We start from the raw sequence: 17457 nt of genomic DNA, 5'->3' as shown, positions 1-17457 counted from the left end.
CTGCATGTGCCAAACTGTGGTAAGATCCACCTGACAGCATAAAAATAAATGAAGAAAACATTCCAGTGTGCTCCTTCATTTCAAATTCCCAATTTTCATAGTAAAAATGATCTGCTGAATGTGAAATTGCTTTTTTCGTCATAACAGCTGGAAAGCCCCAGTCACAGAGCACATGAGAGAGAATGGCTGGTAACATACAAGGCCATACTCTCATGGCCTTTTCTCTCCAAGGTAAAACTTAGCAAAAATTCTGACTGCATCTTTTTCAAAAAAACCCACTTGCCTGGTGGTGAATTAATAACTACCTGGTATGATAATTATAGAAGCAAACAGTTGCAATAACACTTTTGAAAACAGGAAAGCATCTCATGCATACATGATCTGAAATTTTGTTGTTGTTGTTGAAATGTTATTTAAACTTCAGCATCTGTGGTTTGAGATTTCCAGAAAAAAGATTATGGGAAGCTACCAATACAATTAGCACATCTCCATCGGGAACATACTCATGGTAATACGAGCCTCGGTCTGCTGGATAATGCTGCGTACAAGAGCTCTGCGCCTGAATGATCAGTCAAATGTGGGTGGTAGGAGTTGGGCTTTTTTTAATCTTGTAAGAAATTAGTAACTGTGGAGAGCAAGATCCTTCAGATACAGTAAGTTACCTATTTTTAGACCATCATTCTTACTGCCGCACACCATGCTCAACTCTAAATATATTAGCACCAAGCAACTCACCCTCTTCCTCTCTGGAAAAGACGCTGGATAAGCTCATGGCACGTTTTGCTTGGCGTGCCGAAGGTAAGAAGTCAGAGGTGCTGTTCCACTGTGGTGCCTGTAGAGCTGCAGTCCTTAATGCCACGTCCGAAGCTTAGCACCCCACCTTTCCTACAGACATATACATCTATATACCCGCTTGCCTTATTGTTGAAGTGCTCTCTCTGTTGTGTCAGGATGAGCTGCTAACAGGAAAGCGTGACAGTTGGGGGGTGAGCGGCTAACAGAGCAGCAGTACTCAGCCAGTTGCTCTATCCCCCCGCTGCACTTTGTGATAACCAGCGTCAGGACTGTACTTTCTGTTCAGAACTGGAGGAAAGTCAGCATCCATCCAGTCTGAGTGTCAGTTAAATGAGAAAGAGCCGTTCGCTATACTGCTACATTCTGGTGTTTAATGCTCCCATGTCCTGGTTTGAGCTAAAACTTCCTGGTTTGATGTTGTATGATGATGTTCTCATTCTACTGGTGTAGAACACTTCTTCCTCCACTAAAAATCTGCTTATGTGTTTATTTGATCCCAGTAAATCTGCTTTTCCTCTAGCACACCTAGGATGATGCAGCAACAATACAGGTGTCCCTGCGGAGCCTTGTTCATGTGCTGTAGCCTTATTTAACAAGAATTCGTGCCAGGCCTGGAATGCTTTTCCATTCTTGCCATTGAGATTCTGAAAGTTTGCTATGAAGAACTGGAATAAAATGAGCAAAGGTACAGTAGGACATGATGTGGGTGCAAGATATTCGACCTGGCTAGTCAAATCTGAACTAATACCAAAAAATGACTCCCACAGTATGCACCACATTTAGCCTGGTAATATTTTCACATTAAAAAAAAATCTGCTAGTAAATGTGACATTGATCCTCACTACCATATGTGAAAATAATACTGTCTTCAAAACACGAAGATAAACATAAGATAGACAAATGCTTTTAAGCAGTAGATCCCAATTCATAAAAAACTTGAATCTCATGAGCTTTCCCACACTGAAAAGCTGCGGTGTGGAATTTGGGCACGCTCAAAGCTATCCAGAAGCTGTTTTTCAAAAAACAACAAACGAACCAACCAAAAACACAACAAAAAAGCCACCTACTGGAAAACCTCTAATTGAGTGAGGCGAATCGCTGTTTTCACAAATGTGTAGCCTAATGAAATCTCTGAAGGAGCTGAGAGCATTATGGACATAACTTATTCTAGACGACTAGTCTTTTTATAAAATCTTTACGTGAACTTGTAGTTTACTGCGTTGTCTGAGCTCTATCTTAACTGATTAGAATAAACAGTCTGTCTGGATTTAGAGCATCAACCTCAAACTGATGCTTAATGGTTGGCGTAGTAACTTTAACGTGATCTGCTGCCCACTGTGTTTTTTCACGGTGCCGCGTGCTCAGCGGTGACTTCTAACACAACATGCCCCTTGCCTGCCTCCTCATGGCTTGGTTTTCACTTTTTTTTTGCACAGAAAACTTCAAACAGCAGCAGCAGTTCCAGAGGTGTTTGGTTACTGGAAAATTATAATTCTCAATTACGAGCAAAGTAACTTTTAGAACTATTAAAAACACAAACAAACAAAAAGTTATTTGCAAAACCCATCTTGTATGCATACTTGGTAGGCAGAAAATTCCTCCAAGAAGGTGACACGGCTGACAGCCCAGCTGAAGTGCCTCTAAACCAATCCACATAGCGTGGGCCACAATCAGGAGCTGGAATCTACTGTGCTGCTGGAAAGCTAAGACCTGATTGCCATTACTGCAATTTGGTGGGATGAATCCCATGACTGGAGTGCGATAGTTGGTGGTGGTTACAGGCTGTTCAGAAGAGAAAGGGAGGAAGGAGGGGTGGAGGCATTACTCTTTGTGTCAAGAAATAGAGTGTGAAGAGCTGTCCCTGAAGAATAGCTATGAGGAGGTTGAAAGCTTCTGGGTAAGAGAAGCTGAGGCAATAAAGTGGTTGGTGTCTAACTACAGGCCGCCTGATCAAGGGTAGCCTATTGATGAAGCCTTAATATTCCAGCTAGAGGAGGCATCACACTTGCAGGCTCTCATCCTGCTGGGGGCCTTCAACCACCCCGACATCTGCCGGGAAAGTAGCACAGCGAGCTGTAGGCAACCCAGGGGACTCCTGGAGTGCACTGAGGAGAAATTCTTAAGCCAGGTAATAGACAGCCCCACCAGAGAGGATGTGATACTGGAACTCTGCCTGAGAAGCTCATGGAACGGATCTTCCTAGAAGCTGTGCTAAGGCACATGGGGGACAGGGAGGTGATTCAGGACAGCCAGCACAGCTTCACCAAGTCCTGCCTGATCAGCCTAGTGGCCTTTTACGACAAAACAACTACATCAGTGGACAGGGTAAGAGCTACGGATGTCATCTACCTGGACTTCTGTAAAGCCTTTGACATGGTCTCCCACAACATCCCTCTCTCTAAATTGGTGAGAGATGGACTTGATGGGTGAACTGTTTGATGTGTAATGAATTGGTTGGATGGTCACGTCCAGAGGGTAGTGGTCAGTGGCTTAATGTGCAGATGGAGATCGTTGAAAAGTGGAGTCCCTCAGGGATCTGTACTGGGACCAGTGCTGTTAAACATCATCAATGACATAGAGGGATTGAGTTCACCCTCAGCAAGTTTGTAGTTGACACCAGCTGAGTGGTGCAGTTAACAGGCCTGAGGGATGGGATGCCATGCAGAGGGACCTGGACACACTGGAGAAGTGGGCCCATGTGAACCTTATGAGGTTGAATAAGGCCAAGTGCAAGTTTCTGCACCTGGGTTGGGGCAATCCTCGGTATCAATACAGGCTGGGGGATGAAGGGATTGAGAGCAGCCCACAGAGAAGGACTTGGGGGTACTGGTGGATGAAAAACCGGACATGAGCTAACAACATGCACTCACAGCCCAGAAAGCCAACCATATGCTGTGCTGCTTCAAAAGCAGGCCAGCAGGTCAAGGGAGGTGATCCTGCCGCTCTGCTCTGCATCCAGGTCTGGAGTCCTCAGCACGAGAAGGATATGGACTTGTTGGATACAGTCCAGAGGAGGGCCAGAAAAATCATCAGAGGGATGGAGCACCTCTGTGAGGACAGGCTGAGAGAGCTGGGGTTGTTCAACCTGGAGAAGCGAGGGCTTCAGGAAGACCTTATTGCAGCCTTCCAGTACTTAAAGGGGGCTTATAAGAAAGATGGGGACAATCTTTCTGGCAGAGTCTGCAGCAACAGGATGAGGGGTGATGGATTTAAACTAAAAGAGGAGAGATTTAGACGAGATAGAATGAAAAAAATTTTTTCAACAAGGGTGGTGAGGCACTGGCCCAGGTTGCCCGGAGGGATGGTAGATGCCCCATCCTTGGAACATTCCAGGTCAGGTTGGACCCTGGGGCTCTGAGCAACCTGATCTAGTTGAAGACGTCTCTGCTTACTACAAGGGGGTTGGACGAGATGACCTTTGAAGGTCCCTTCCAACCCAAACCATTCTGTGGTTCTACGATTTTTAATCCCCAACAAGTATGACTTGCAGAAACTAATTTGTTTTTTTTAAATAGCAAAAAATTTTTGGAACACATAGACAAATTTAAGTATTGCAAATTACTGCAGGTTTTTAGGAGATCTTGGGAGTTTTAAATCAATGGTATTGAATTGCAGTAACTGCTCTTTCCAAGTAAGAAAAAAATGCTGCCTTTTAATTCTTACCTTTTATAGCACTAAGAAACAGTAACATATTAAATTGTTACTGATGATCTGTGTGCAAAATTTCTGAAACATGCTAAGAGGTGACTTTACTGCTCTCAAAAGAGCAACTAGCTGCAATATTGGTCACTGATAAAAACTTTGGATTAAGATCAGTGGCTTGAAGAAAACTGACTAAATTTGATTTGCTTTTGAATCTTAAAAAGTTGCTTTAGCTTTTAGTTAGATTATAGTTATTTAAAAACACTCAGCAGTTACAGAAACTGCATGAAAATCAAGTATCACATATTGCATAATCTGCACATTCTCAATAAAAGTTGAGGTCAATGTTATTGAAAACAGGAGGTGAATCCTTTCCAGCATTGACTGAAAAATAAAAAAATTCTACATCTAAAAAATATGCAAAAGTTAGCTGTCATTTCTCATATAATGTGAAAACTTACGTTTTGTAGATAACATTCCATTCCTAATACTGAAGCTCAAAGAATCCTTTCATGTTATTTTTAACCAACCTCCTCCTCCATCAGGTTCTAAAAGGAAAAAGTACTTAGGAAGTTCAATACCGAGTGCTCTCTAAGCTCTGCCAGAACGATGCTTTAATTAAATGTTGATGTCCTTCAGGAACAGAATACTGAAATGGCAAGTAAGCAGCCATCATAACCTTGTGGGGTTCTATGAATTGTCAGAGAAACACAAATAAGACACTGCTGTTCTTGTGAGATCTCTAGCAACAGGAGCTTGATTGGTCTCTCTCACTGCACACCGTGCTTTCTCTCACAGTCCCGATCTCTTACGAGGTGGTCAGTAATCTCCTCCGTTCTACAGCAGGTAAGTGGAAGTGTTTTGGGGAGCAGTTCTGTTCCTCAGACTGTTGAGGAACAAGTTGGAAATACACTCTGTAAAACATATTTTGTTATTACACTCCAATGCGCAAGTTAAAGTCTATACCTTGGTATTTGATCCAGTAAATCTAACAGACTGTAACATAGAGGTTTCACCACTTTCCCTAGGAGCCTGGAATACTGAATGTGAAGTGGGATGAGGACAGGAAGTCAATCTGGCTACCCCAGAAATGTGTTTAATTTTGGTAATTCTCCACGAGGAGAGTCCATGTTGTTTTTTCCTGGACTTTCCTAAGAGAACGCTTTTAAATAAACAAGATTCAATTTCTTTCTGAGAACATCTTAGGGAATAAAATTAAATCCAAATAGTCAGAAACAAACACACCCCCACCCCCCCCAGCCAAATACTACTTCAGCTAATTCTTTCTTTAAATGACTGCCTCACTTGATATTTCTTGCAATTTTTCCTGAAGGAACTTAGTACAAATCCTACATTGATTAACCCCAGAACTGAACTGGTAGAAAAAGCAGCTGCTCCTATGGAAGGAGACTTCCTGCTTTCAAGGTTAAATGCACAGCAGAAAAGTAACTTTTTTTTGCTACTGTAAATTGTTTTTTTGAGGCAAACCTGTATTTGACAGTTTTTCACATAGTACTAACTTTTGTCTCACCTTGCAGATATGGTGAACCCTTACGAGAATACATTCAATATTTTTCACATAGCTTGAATATAAACAAACTTGTAGTTTGCCAGAATTTTTAATCAGATTTAATTTTTTTTACTTCCAGTATCAAATACAAGTTCAAGAATTTCCCAGATATTATCTAAATACAGGATAATTAAGTTTAAAAATTTTTTTTTTATTTGCTCAAAATGTAGACTGAAGGCCTGCAAAGGCGAAGCAAACTTCCTGACTCTGCTACAGCTTCATCTGTAAAACTCCTAACTCAAAGGCAAACAGCAAAAAGAGGATTATGATATTTAACGTAATAAAAAAGTGGAACAGACCCTTTAAGTAATAGCAAGTATGACAACAGTCTACTGAAGGATTATGTGGTATCAGCTTCTAAATTCTATCTCAAGTGTTTGAGGGCTTGAGGGGGAGGAGGGGAACTGCATCACACCAAATAAAGATCAGTGGTTAGGCAGACTGAATAAAACCAAGTAATCAGCTTAAGTATAACATTTGTTTCTAGCTAACAAGCTCAGTGCCACAAATTACTTTATCTAAATGGGCTGACAATTCTTCCACTTAAATATTACCTGGTTTTAACCTGGTTTTTCCTTTGCCACAAATGCAGAGTTACTTGCCCTGATGTATTTCCTAGTACTCTTAATTTTTTATGCATGGCCAAAGTTTGTAGATCAGCTGCCCTAAAAAGTTAGTGGAAAAAAGAAAAAAAAAGATAAACACATTAGTTGTGCTGTAGGTGAAGTCTGGACTCAATGCACAGAATTGTGTTGACTGAATTATGTTCCCTGTATTGCAGGCTAAATACTAGCACTGTAAGCAAACTTCATTTCAGTCCACTTTAAGTAATAAGCACTCAGCACTCCCCCGACTTTTTAATTTTAGTCATCAAGATTGAAGTGGTTTGAAGTCACTTGCCAGAGTTCTTGAAAATAAGGGTGCTGTAATGGTTGGTGGGCAGCAATTCTTTCATCAGGATTGTATTTTATCATTGCATTCAGGGGACAGAAGCCTTTGGGAGACAAACTGTGCACAAAAGGAGGTATTCGTTTTCCTTTTTTAAAGGGGAAATCAATAAAATTCTTGACCTGTGTTAAGCAAGGTGAGAACAACCAAGTTATTCATGCATATTCAGAGAGAATTACAATTTACTGAAAAAAAAATCTTATCTGATTTAAGTAATCATTTATTAGGGACAAGTAAGTAATACTTGGAAAAAAGTGTTTTCTTTCCTAATAAGTAAGGTCATTGGCTTTAAAGATACTGTGCCAATAAAAGGCCAAATAAGATTGATAGAGGCTCAGATTTCCTCTGCTCTGCCTACAAGGATCGTGAACACATGACCACCTCTGGCAGGGATGGAAGGTACCGCTCTTTGTTCAGCAGCCATTGCAGCAGAACCAGATTTTTGTGGTGGCTTCCCCAGCAGAAATTGCACACAGTTTTACAGTTATATTGTGGATATTTAAACAGAGACATTAATAACTATGGCAATGCATACTTACTGCTTGAACTTGTCGAGAGTTTTGTTAGCAGAAGTGCCTATAACATCATGGATTTTTGGAATTTGGTCCAGCTCATTAGATACAGGAAAGAGAGGCTGAAAACTGCAAGGTAAGAGAGGGTATTAGCACTAGAGAAGACAAAATTAAACTAGTTTTCAGCGGCAAAGCCGCCACTTTAGTTAAAAAAAATTCACTTACAAGGAAGATACATTTTAGAATTATTAATTTGTGGACAGTTTAATACCAACCAACAACTGAAGGATAACGTGGGAACAGCAGATCAATACAACTGCATGTTTGGATGGAAAGAGTTGTTGGAGTTGTTAAATGCAATGGTGTAGTTGCCCTCTCCTCACAGGTTTGGGGTAAAATATGCAAAGAGAACATCCCTCCTGGTGACAGGCAATGGATATGGGATTGTGTTTTCTTCTCGTGAAGTGGCAGATCCCAGAAGACAAAATGTTTTCCTCATTTTAAGACAGCAGAGTCAAGCAGTCCCTATTGCTGTGGATGCACATAGAAATAGATAAGAAACATTCCATTCCCAACACCCAGGTTCTTTGCAAGCAGCAATACTGGAAAGATAGCAATTTGAACTGCATTCCTGAGCTTAATTTAAAACTTGCATAGAATCCATGAAAACATTGTTACCACAATAGAGCAGTCTGATTTAACAAGTTAGGTCCACTAACATTTGTTTCTTGTACATGTTGCTTTTTTCTGTATTAGCAGGACATTTCATTGGGCGTATAATTTAAGAAACACTTCAGTAGCAGCATATGATTCTTGAAAGCAAAACACACAGCCCTCTGTAGACAGAGGAAACAACTGTTTGCAAATTCAATCGAACAGCTGGCTGCATATTTCTCTGAATGTCTTCATAAAGCTTTGAGTAGGGGAAGGAGAGAAAAGAGATCTGATCCACCTTGTGCAGCTGTATCAAAGACAAGCAGCTGGGATCAGATTTTGAGTGAACTACAAAAATGTTTTGTCTCCAAATTTGAAACTATTACATAGCGAAGAAAAACTTTGCAGCCCACCAAAAATGTAATCCAGGAACAATAATTTAAAAAGAACAGAAAGAGGGAGACAAAATTTGAAAGATAAGCCTGGCTGAATAAAAGACTAGAAATTCTTATGCAATGTGGTGTAAAGCATAAAGGTTTACACAAATGTTCAACAGCAAAAACTGCAAGATGCGCTTAAATAGAAACAAATCTGTCTGTAACTTCCTGTAGCTTGGCAAGACTGTATCTTTTTTAATTTAGTAATTTCCAAGAATCATCCCTCATTTCTCTCGGAACACATCTATCAGGTCTCTGAAAATGTGCAGTGGTTGCAAAGAATGAAATTTGTTACATTAAGCTAAAATTACGAGGAAGTATCTTTAAGGTTTTTTGCCCTAAGAAAATGTAAGTTTGCAGTGTGTAATTTTCTTGCCAAACTTCAAAGCCACCCTGATTCAAATTGAAATGGAAAACCATGACATTTTAAAATCTTTTGGTCCCAATTTACTTTGCAAGAGAACTGCCACATTTGGGATTTTTCTGTTAACAGTTTTCTGACCAAAGTAGAACTGTTTCTACAAGTTAGCAGGCAAAGCATACGGGTTGTCATCTAATGTGATGGTGATGGCAGCAGCTGCACTTGCCATGTGGAGGAGGAGGAAAGAAGCAAAGCAAATGTTACCACTCCTGGTTGCATATCAGAGACAGCAGTGTGGGAGGAGAATAAAGAAGAACTACTGCTGTTGCTAGGGCACAAAGATATTGGAGAAATACTCATGGTGGTTATTTTTCCTTTTTTCTTGAAGACCAGTGACAAATTTTTTTGAGTTATAGTTTCATCTTCATCGAAAAATTTAAAGGACTTTAATCCAGATTTTCCTGAACTCTTCCTTCAGAAGAGTTCCATCAGAATTCAACTCCAAAATATTCCAGGTCATAAGGTCCTGGCACAAGGGTCTTAAACACACTGTATTATAAACCAAAGTAGTAAATCAGTCAGAGGGAGAGTCTTCTCTAATTTCTGTTTTTGCAGAACAGTAAGTCAAAAAAAGAGGGAAAAATTTTACCATCAAGTGCATTAACAAGATTGAGGATAGTTAGTAATGCTCATGAGAGAAAATGACCATACTTACACCATGGTAAAACAACCGTTACAATAATGGGAACGAGGAAAGGCGAGCCCAGGAAGGGAAGGCCAGGCTTTTTGCTTTTCCTCTCACCGGGATTACCAAAGGATTACAAGGACGTGTTTTTCCTGCAGTATCTGTTTCCCCAAGTTTTAACAGACCTGCAATATTTCACTTCTAAGCTTCCATTTTCCTCTCTAAACAAAGTAACTGTCCTTAAGGTTCAAGAACCGTATCAATCCATTGCAATTACTGCAATGCTTAAATGACTATGATTCACATTTGACTTGCAAATTAAAGGTTAACCTTTGTCGTTTGGCTTGCTATTGCCATTGCGCAATAATGGCAGTTATGAAATTTATCTATTTTTCAGAGCTATTCAGTAACTACTCAGCTTTTTTCTTTTATAGGCCCCAAAGGCCTTTTAATCTTGCTGTAATGCCTTTATGTAACACTGCAATGTCATCAACGGAGGCAGAAACGATCACATTTTTGAAAAACAAAGCAGGTACTGATCTGCCTGATGACAGAACTATGAGTAATTGGCTGAGGAGGAGGAGGGAGATTATCAGGACACTAACTCATTGAGGCTGCAAGTCCAAGCAGCCAGCGGACCTCGCCGATTACAGTACTCCTCCAGTCAGCCACATAATCCACTGAGCAGGATTAGGTAACAAAGCACTTCAAACAGAATACCATTTACATTGGGAACTGCAGTAGTATTACCCCAGTAGAGACAAACGGTGTTTTCAACATCAGGATTTTTGTCATTTATAGTAAAAAACATTTTATAAAATGCAGCTATTCAAACCAGCTTTTAGTATCTAAAAAATATCAGGCCTTCATAACAAGAAGTCATGCCTAATTTATTTTTCATTACGGGTCACTAATAGAATTTGGACCAGATGCGCTTCTACTTCCACATTTATCATTAGAGAAACCTTAGTTGTATGTAATGATGAAGTGAACCATAAGGTGGTGTCACTTCAAGATACAGTTGCTTTTACTTGAGGCATCTTCCCCACCTCTCTCTGAGCCATATTTTTTTCACAACTTAAAATGACCAAACTGTTCTTGATTAAACAAGAAATGAAGCTGTTTTTCACTTATTAAATGACTTGTGATAGCACTATGAGTTCATAGCAAGAGTATCTTGACTTTGTGTAAAGAGAAATACCCTTGTCTTGATAGAAATAACATGAATCTGTCAGTTTATTAAGGAAAAAAATAAAAGGATCAGCTTGCCACATTAGTAGCATTTCAGAGAACTGTTCCCCTAGTTACAAGTTTCCATACACCGTCTTAAATTAGAAATTAACCCCTGCTTCAAACTTTTCTTCATTACAAAATTTTGCACAAACCCCACTTGCCTCTAAGTTCTTCTAATATAAAGCTTTTGAGGTTGTTCTGCACCTATATCAACCTTAATTTTGCAGGATACAGAGTAGTCAGAAAATCACAAGCATTCCCATTACTCTACACTGTATAAATTTACAACAGTCTACATAATATCTGAAATGCAACTACTTTTGCACACTCTGAAAACTGTTGTGTGACAGAGCATCACTAACGAACATGATTTTTCTACAAAGTAGTAATGCACTCCTTCAAATCACAACGCTGAAAATGCAAAAGGAGCTCCTTCTACTTGCCATTGTTATCTAGATATCCTCAGTTGGTAAGTGTTCTGGCTCAGAACTCAGATTAATTTTCCAGTTTAATTACTTGGAATTTTTGCCATATTTATTGTTTGAAATGACTGCCATGTGTTACATTTCTTGACTTTGCAGTAAGCCACAAGTAGAGTTGTATGGGGGAGAAAACAAATAAAAAACTGTTTCTGTCCCATAGGAAACTGTGGTGTTGACATATTTCAACTCCACAATTTTGGAGTTGAAACTCCAAAATTAACTTCTGAAAAATGCAAAACACTTTACACAAATGAAATAATTTAACACTTAAAAATATCAAGATACTTATTTAAAATTTATCATAATCTCCATAGGAATCTGTTGTTCATTTTCCCATTTTATTCTATGATTTGTCAAGCTCCCCATCACGTGCCGCCACCTTGCACAAGGTGGAAAAAAGATATTGTATCATGGAAAACAATCCACAAACAAAATCCAGACTTTAAAGAAGAACCAGCAATTTATAGAAGTTCAGGCAGACCCAGATTAAATGTTTAGATAACCTCTAACTATAGCATTTCAGATGACAATTCAACACAGATTTCATTTTGATTTGAATCATCATGCCATAAAAAAGAAAGTTTTTAAAACTAAGTGGCAGGAGAACAATGTTCTTGTGGAAAACCTGAATTTGATAAAAACTGTATTTTAAAATAATAATAAAAAAAAATAGAGCAGAACATACTAAAACTATCAGACTAAACTCCGTTTGCATACAGTGCTTAATATAGCAAGTTTTTTCACATGAAAAGAATGAGAGAAACATGAGAAATGTAACCAAATACTCTGAGGTAAACAAAAGGCAGTTAAAGAATGAACCTGATTTTTCTTAGCTGAAGTACAGCATCTTTCCTGGAAAGAGAAGATGCAGGATTGCTTTTAATGCACAGGACTTGTTTACTATCCAACGAGGACTCCTTCCTACATGCTATTACTCTGACTTTACGACGTAACAAATTTATCCTGGAAAAACGTCTTATTAAACCCAGCAAATACTCTTGTCTGCTTCACTGATCAGCAAACTCTGTTTTAACCTCAAATTCTTATCTAGGCAGGAACAGGGTTACTCCTTTTGTTAGAAATCTGAATATTCAGTGTCACTAACCTAACGTCTATTATACTGAATGACAGTTGCATGCTCAGTGATTTAGATGAATCTCCCAACTGTTAAGACATGACAAATTTTTAATTATTCAGAAAAAAAACCCCTCTTTTGATGTTGAATTATAATTAAGTGCCCCTTCATTTGCTGCATCCAACTCCTTTAATGTCTATACGAGATCTGGTTTCAAAGCAGCTTTTCTTCTAATTTTGTCTGTGGGAACTCTTCCTTAAGCTTTATGGTCTCCCATCCACTCTGACAAACAGTGCCAGAATTTTTAAATATAGGAGGTTTCAGGGAACAATGTTATTTTATAGAGAGAATGTGGTAAAAGGCATTTTTACTAACTATAAAGCCTGTAAATCATTATTCATTGATTCAGTTATTTCTGAAACAAATGGGAATAATTTTCTTGTTATATCATTACAGTCCTGCCCTAACAAAGAACCTATTTAAGCTGTTCTTTTTGTCACATAAAGCAATTATTTTGTGCTTTGCAGTCAAGGTTTTTCCCCTGTTTTCATGTAAAGTTTGACTAGAAACTTTCTGCATGCATCCAGTGGGTATACTGCACTGGAAAGAAATAAAGAGTAAAGCAGGATGGCATAAAATTTCCCTATGAATTTTATAATATGCAATGGTGAGCAACCATGTCAAAAATAATTAATTCCACTTTGTGATCTATACAAGAAGGGGGGTGGGGGGTGTCTTAACCATATGCCACATACCTTTTATCAGCTCACAATTATTCACGTCCATAAGTTCACATATCGGTGAAAGGGAGCCAGCTTTTTTATCACTGAAGGAACAAATAAGGAGACTTTAAGCTAGAAATGGTGATTTGTACACGGCATAGAAAAAAGTACTTGGTTTAACCAGTATTAAAATGGACATTTTCATTTTTAATTGATGCTTTCTAACAGAAGTTCTTCAACTTAGGGTCTGAAGTATCATAGTTTTAGTTTATACTATTGAAAGCGTCCGTTGCAAAAGGTAACTGATTTACTCCATGAAGTTATCTGAAGGCATGTTTCCTGGGCATATCACACTGCTCAGTATTAAGAAATTTCCAGTAAATTAACTGATACAACCTTACAGTAAAAGATAGGAAGGCCACTACACCATATATGAAAATACTTTCAAGTTAGGTCACCAGGAGTATTGTATTCATGGAAATGTGTATCTGACTGGAATCTGTGCTTTGCAGACAACAGCAGTTTTAAGTATTATCACGATACAGTAACTCATGTGACACTTTATTTTCCATTTCACTGCCCTGCAGAGGCAGACATCTTTGGGTCTTCAGTTTTTAAGATAACTGCATTAAAGAACATCCCCTCTGCCATGTTCCATTAACCCAGAGAGTAAAAGGTTGAGGGTACAGTTTGCAGACAGACTGTGAAAGAGCTGGGCGAGCCGGCTGGCCATCTGCATTACACATTGTTACAACATGGCAGCTGAAGCAGAGAATTCCAGAAAGCCAAACTGCTGACACGATTACCAGCTTTTCATATTATTCATAGAAAACGGGCCTGTCAATAGCAGTACAGCACCAGAGTCTTGAGCAGAGGAATAAGACAGCCTGAAGAGCAACAAAAAGGATTTTAGAGCAGTCAACAAGTTGTGTGTCAGGTATTTGAACGATGAAGTGTATGTCTGCTGTTGCGTATCGATGAAGTGTATCGCACAGTAATGGATAAATGCTGTCATAAAATCTGACCTCTTTGTGAGACATAACATGTCCCCAGAAGACACCTGAGCGCCTGAAGAAGCCCAGGGACCCAGCTTCATCACTGATTCATCTCTTTCCAAACTCATAGCTCAGCTGCTGCCTAATTCAGAGGTCTAAACTTCTATTATTCGCAAAAGGGTGTCTGTAAAGTTGCCTATGAAATGATACTGCCGAATAGTTTGCTTGGATTCCCTAGTTCAAACTGACAAGTCAAACCAAGAGCCTTGAAGTGCTAGAGCCTATTCCAGCAGATAAGCTCTGAGTGTGCCTAACCAAAATACCGTCTTCAGTAGAGACAAAGTTGTGCAGTTAAAGCACTCCCTGGATATGGGACATGGGTTGAAATCAGCAGCAAGTATTACGTACTATGATATGAAGTTTAGTTATGCTTAAAATATATCTAGTCTGTAATTTTAATACTGATGTTCAAATATTTTTGGTCTGCTGCAATAGAGCCAGAGAAAGTGAGAGCTATCTCAGATTTTCTTAATAAAACAGGCATGAAGAAGACTTCAGAATTTGACAGATTTTGGGGTTTTTTTGTTACTTCATGTAACAAAAGGATATTGGGGTACAGACTCAGACTCCTTAACGCTTGTATTTCTCTCAGATTATTCACTTGTTCCATACTGAACTTGAATTAAAAAGAGGAAGACTGACCTGCAATCAGGGACTACATTGTAATTGTCTCCCTGCCATGAGACTGTCAGAATCTACTCCACTTGAGTCTGTAACTGAACTTTCAAGTGCAGGACCTGATAAATTTTTTGCCTGCTTTATTGGCTTTATTTCTTGTTGCAGCCTGGAAGCCAGACTCACCCGAGGAAGATAAGCAGTAATGTACTGTGCTCCAGACATCAGTTACCTTGCCAAGGAGCTATCTGGGAGGAATTCTGTGTGGCGTAAGAGTATGTAGGATACTGTTTATTCTGCGCTGCTATATCACACATTCCAGCTGTTGCTCTGCCTGATGCTGAAAGTGACCATCTTACCAATTTTAAAATTAAAAATTAAGTTTTAATGGTAACTGCTTACATGAAAAATAGATACTATTCAACTATTGTTTAATTATTATGTTGCACTCCTAGACTATAATAAACAACAAAACTACATGCTACAGAAACTCTGGGGAGGAAGGAGGAAACAAAGAGCCTTGCACGCTATTTAATGGATCAGAACAGGACACATACTCCTTTTCACAGTCAGAATTAAAGCTAAACACCAAAACAATATTTTCCAATATGAAACTAGGAGAAATACCTTGTACAGGCAGGTTCTGTTTAAAACACTGTTATCTGTTGCTAAGAGTTCATAAAAAAAATTTACCAGTCAATTTATCAAAGGGTTACAGACCTAAAAGGTGTTTTAAATGTGCCACGTGAATAAAAAAGTCTACTTGTTATGCCCTACACTGAATTGTATTCCGTCTTGAATCCGTTAAGCAGTCAGTTTAAAACCTCTTTTGATCATAAATTGGACAATTTGGTCAGTTGTAGGTAACGTATAAACAGACCAACAGACATGAGACAATCAGAAGCCACATTACTCGAAGGTATTTGAGTTCTCTCTTCCCTTTTTAACCTTACAGGCTTTGATGCTCTGAGTTACATTGTGAAATCTCACCTAAGAGCATAATGTCCCATTTCACTTTCTATGTACAAATGTGTCACTCCCACTGAGTTCACTAGGAACTCAATATATTTATCTGAGAGTACAAAGTCAGTGACCCAAAAGGCATCATTTGACGCTTTAACTGTTTGGAGCAGAATGTCGAGCCTATGCCTACTTCCATATAGCCCTTCCCTCTGTTTTCCTAACTGATAAAAAGCACTATTCTGATACCACATAGCATCTTGCTGATGGATGTAATTGAATATAAATGCAAATATGAAGCAGAATTAACGCTATACATGGACTAAGTGTTTTTAACTTGCATTAAAACAGTATTTAAAGTAAGACTGAAAAAAAGTATTGTCCAAGGGGAAGACTGACCCATTTCCTTCTTCTATTATAATTTACAGCACAAAGAAAAACAGCACAAGTATATTCAATGCATTTGGAAAAGCAGAAATCAACTATTTAGGCTTCACTGTTCTCATTCCACTCTCAACCCAGCAGCCAGGCAGCACTTAGTACAGTGGATGACATCAGAGTACTCAACAACATAACCCCAATGCCAAATGGGAATGCCCTGCCTAATCAGCAGCAGAGATCCGCTTCTGTACTACATGCAAACCTTTTTAATACATGTGTATTCCAAAAACTTAGTCTCAATTTCACATTTCCTCACCAAATTTAAGTAAGATTTTCCGTAGTACTATTGTTGATTATGCATACCTTTCAAAATGTGGCTTCCTGTGGTTACATGCATAGCACTTTCCATCCCTAAGAGTCGGTGCCTTCAGAGCGTGATAAAATGTTCCCTCTCCTACCTTACCAACTGGTTTATAGTCTAAAACAACAAAAAAATACTGTTTCAGTATGTTTAAAATAGAAATTGGATGAAGACTGCATATCAAGCCATACTTGATTTGTTAAATTCTAAATAAAAGGGTTTTTTGGTTAAACACTTAGGATATTTATATATATCTTAGACAATAAACTACTACATCCTTGCTCAGAGACACGATGCCTCTGCACACAGAACTTTATACCCTTCTTCATCTGCAGCGCATTAGCAACTCATACCTGAACTTATTGTATCTTTCACCAAAACCCCCATCTTTGTTTACATTGTACTGAAAACAGAAATTTATCTTGAAAAGCAAGAGTGTCTTGTCTTTCTTCCAACTTAGGGGTTTTGGTGGGTTTTCTGGTTTTTTAGGTTTTTTGGGTTTTTTTTTGTATTGGGTTGGGTATTTTTTGTTTGGTTTAGCTTTTTTTAAGCAAAGTAATTGCTGATTTTAAAGCTTTATTCCCATATTAAATTCAGAGTTTTGCATTAGGCCAAAAATAACACTTAGCTTTAATAATGAAACATCGAACAAAAGGATGTGAAAATCAGTCAATTCTAATTCTGTGGGATTTTAAGAGATGAAGCAGATGACATAAGGGCTATGAAGAAAGCTTTATTTATATTCAGTTCTGAGTCTTTTCCTAATTTCCTTTAGAATTGACATTTCTTTTCTTTCCTCCTTTGTTCTCCTTCAGCTTTGTGATTAACTGTTCCTTACCAATCCCACTGCATAGTTCCCTTCACCTACTTTGTCCTCCTGTTTCACTTTATTTTTAGCACCTACCAATTCTACCCTTGATAATTCTTCCAGTAATTTCATCTCAGCAAACCCCAATTCTGGTTAATTTT

The 17457-nt window shown here is 38.7% G+C and overlaps 1 protein-coding gene across 1 annotated transcript; it reads right to left on the bottom strand.

The window, feature by feature from the left end:
* Positions 1-6870: 6870 nt before the first annotated feature.
* Positions 6871-16875, bottom strand: MOK (MOK protein kinase). Its single transcript, XM_010135393.1, is given in 7 exon segments — positions 6871-7071; positions 7476-7596; positions 9184-9247; positions 13150-13220; positions 14678-14782; positions 16491-16605; positions 16842-16875. Coding segments are annotated over 7 exon segments (711 nt in total).
* Positions 16876-17457: the final 582 nt, after the last annotated feature.

Source organism: Buceros rhinoceros, unplaced genomic scaffold (genome assembly GCF_000710305.1).
Source record: "Buceros rhinoceros silvestris isolate BGI_N320 unplaced genomic scaffold, ASM71030v1 scaffold5964, whole genome shotgun sequence".
Classification (NCBI taxonomy): Eukaryota; Metazoa; Chordata; class Aves; order Bucerotiformes; family Bucerotidae; genus Buceros; species Buceros rhinoceros.
Note: the sequence above shows the minus strand (reverse complement) of the source record. Positions and strands in the feature narration are given on the sequence as shown.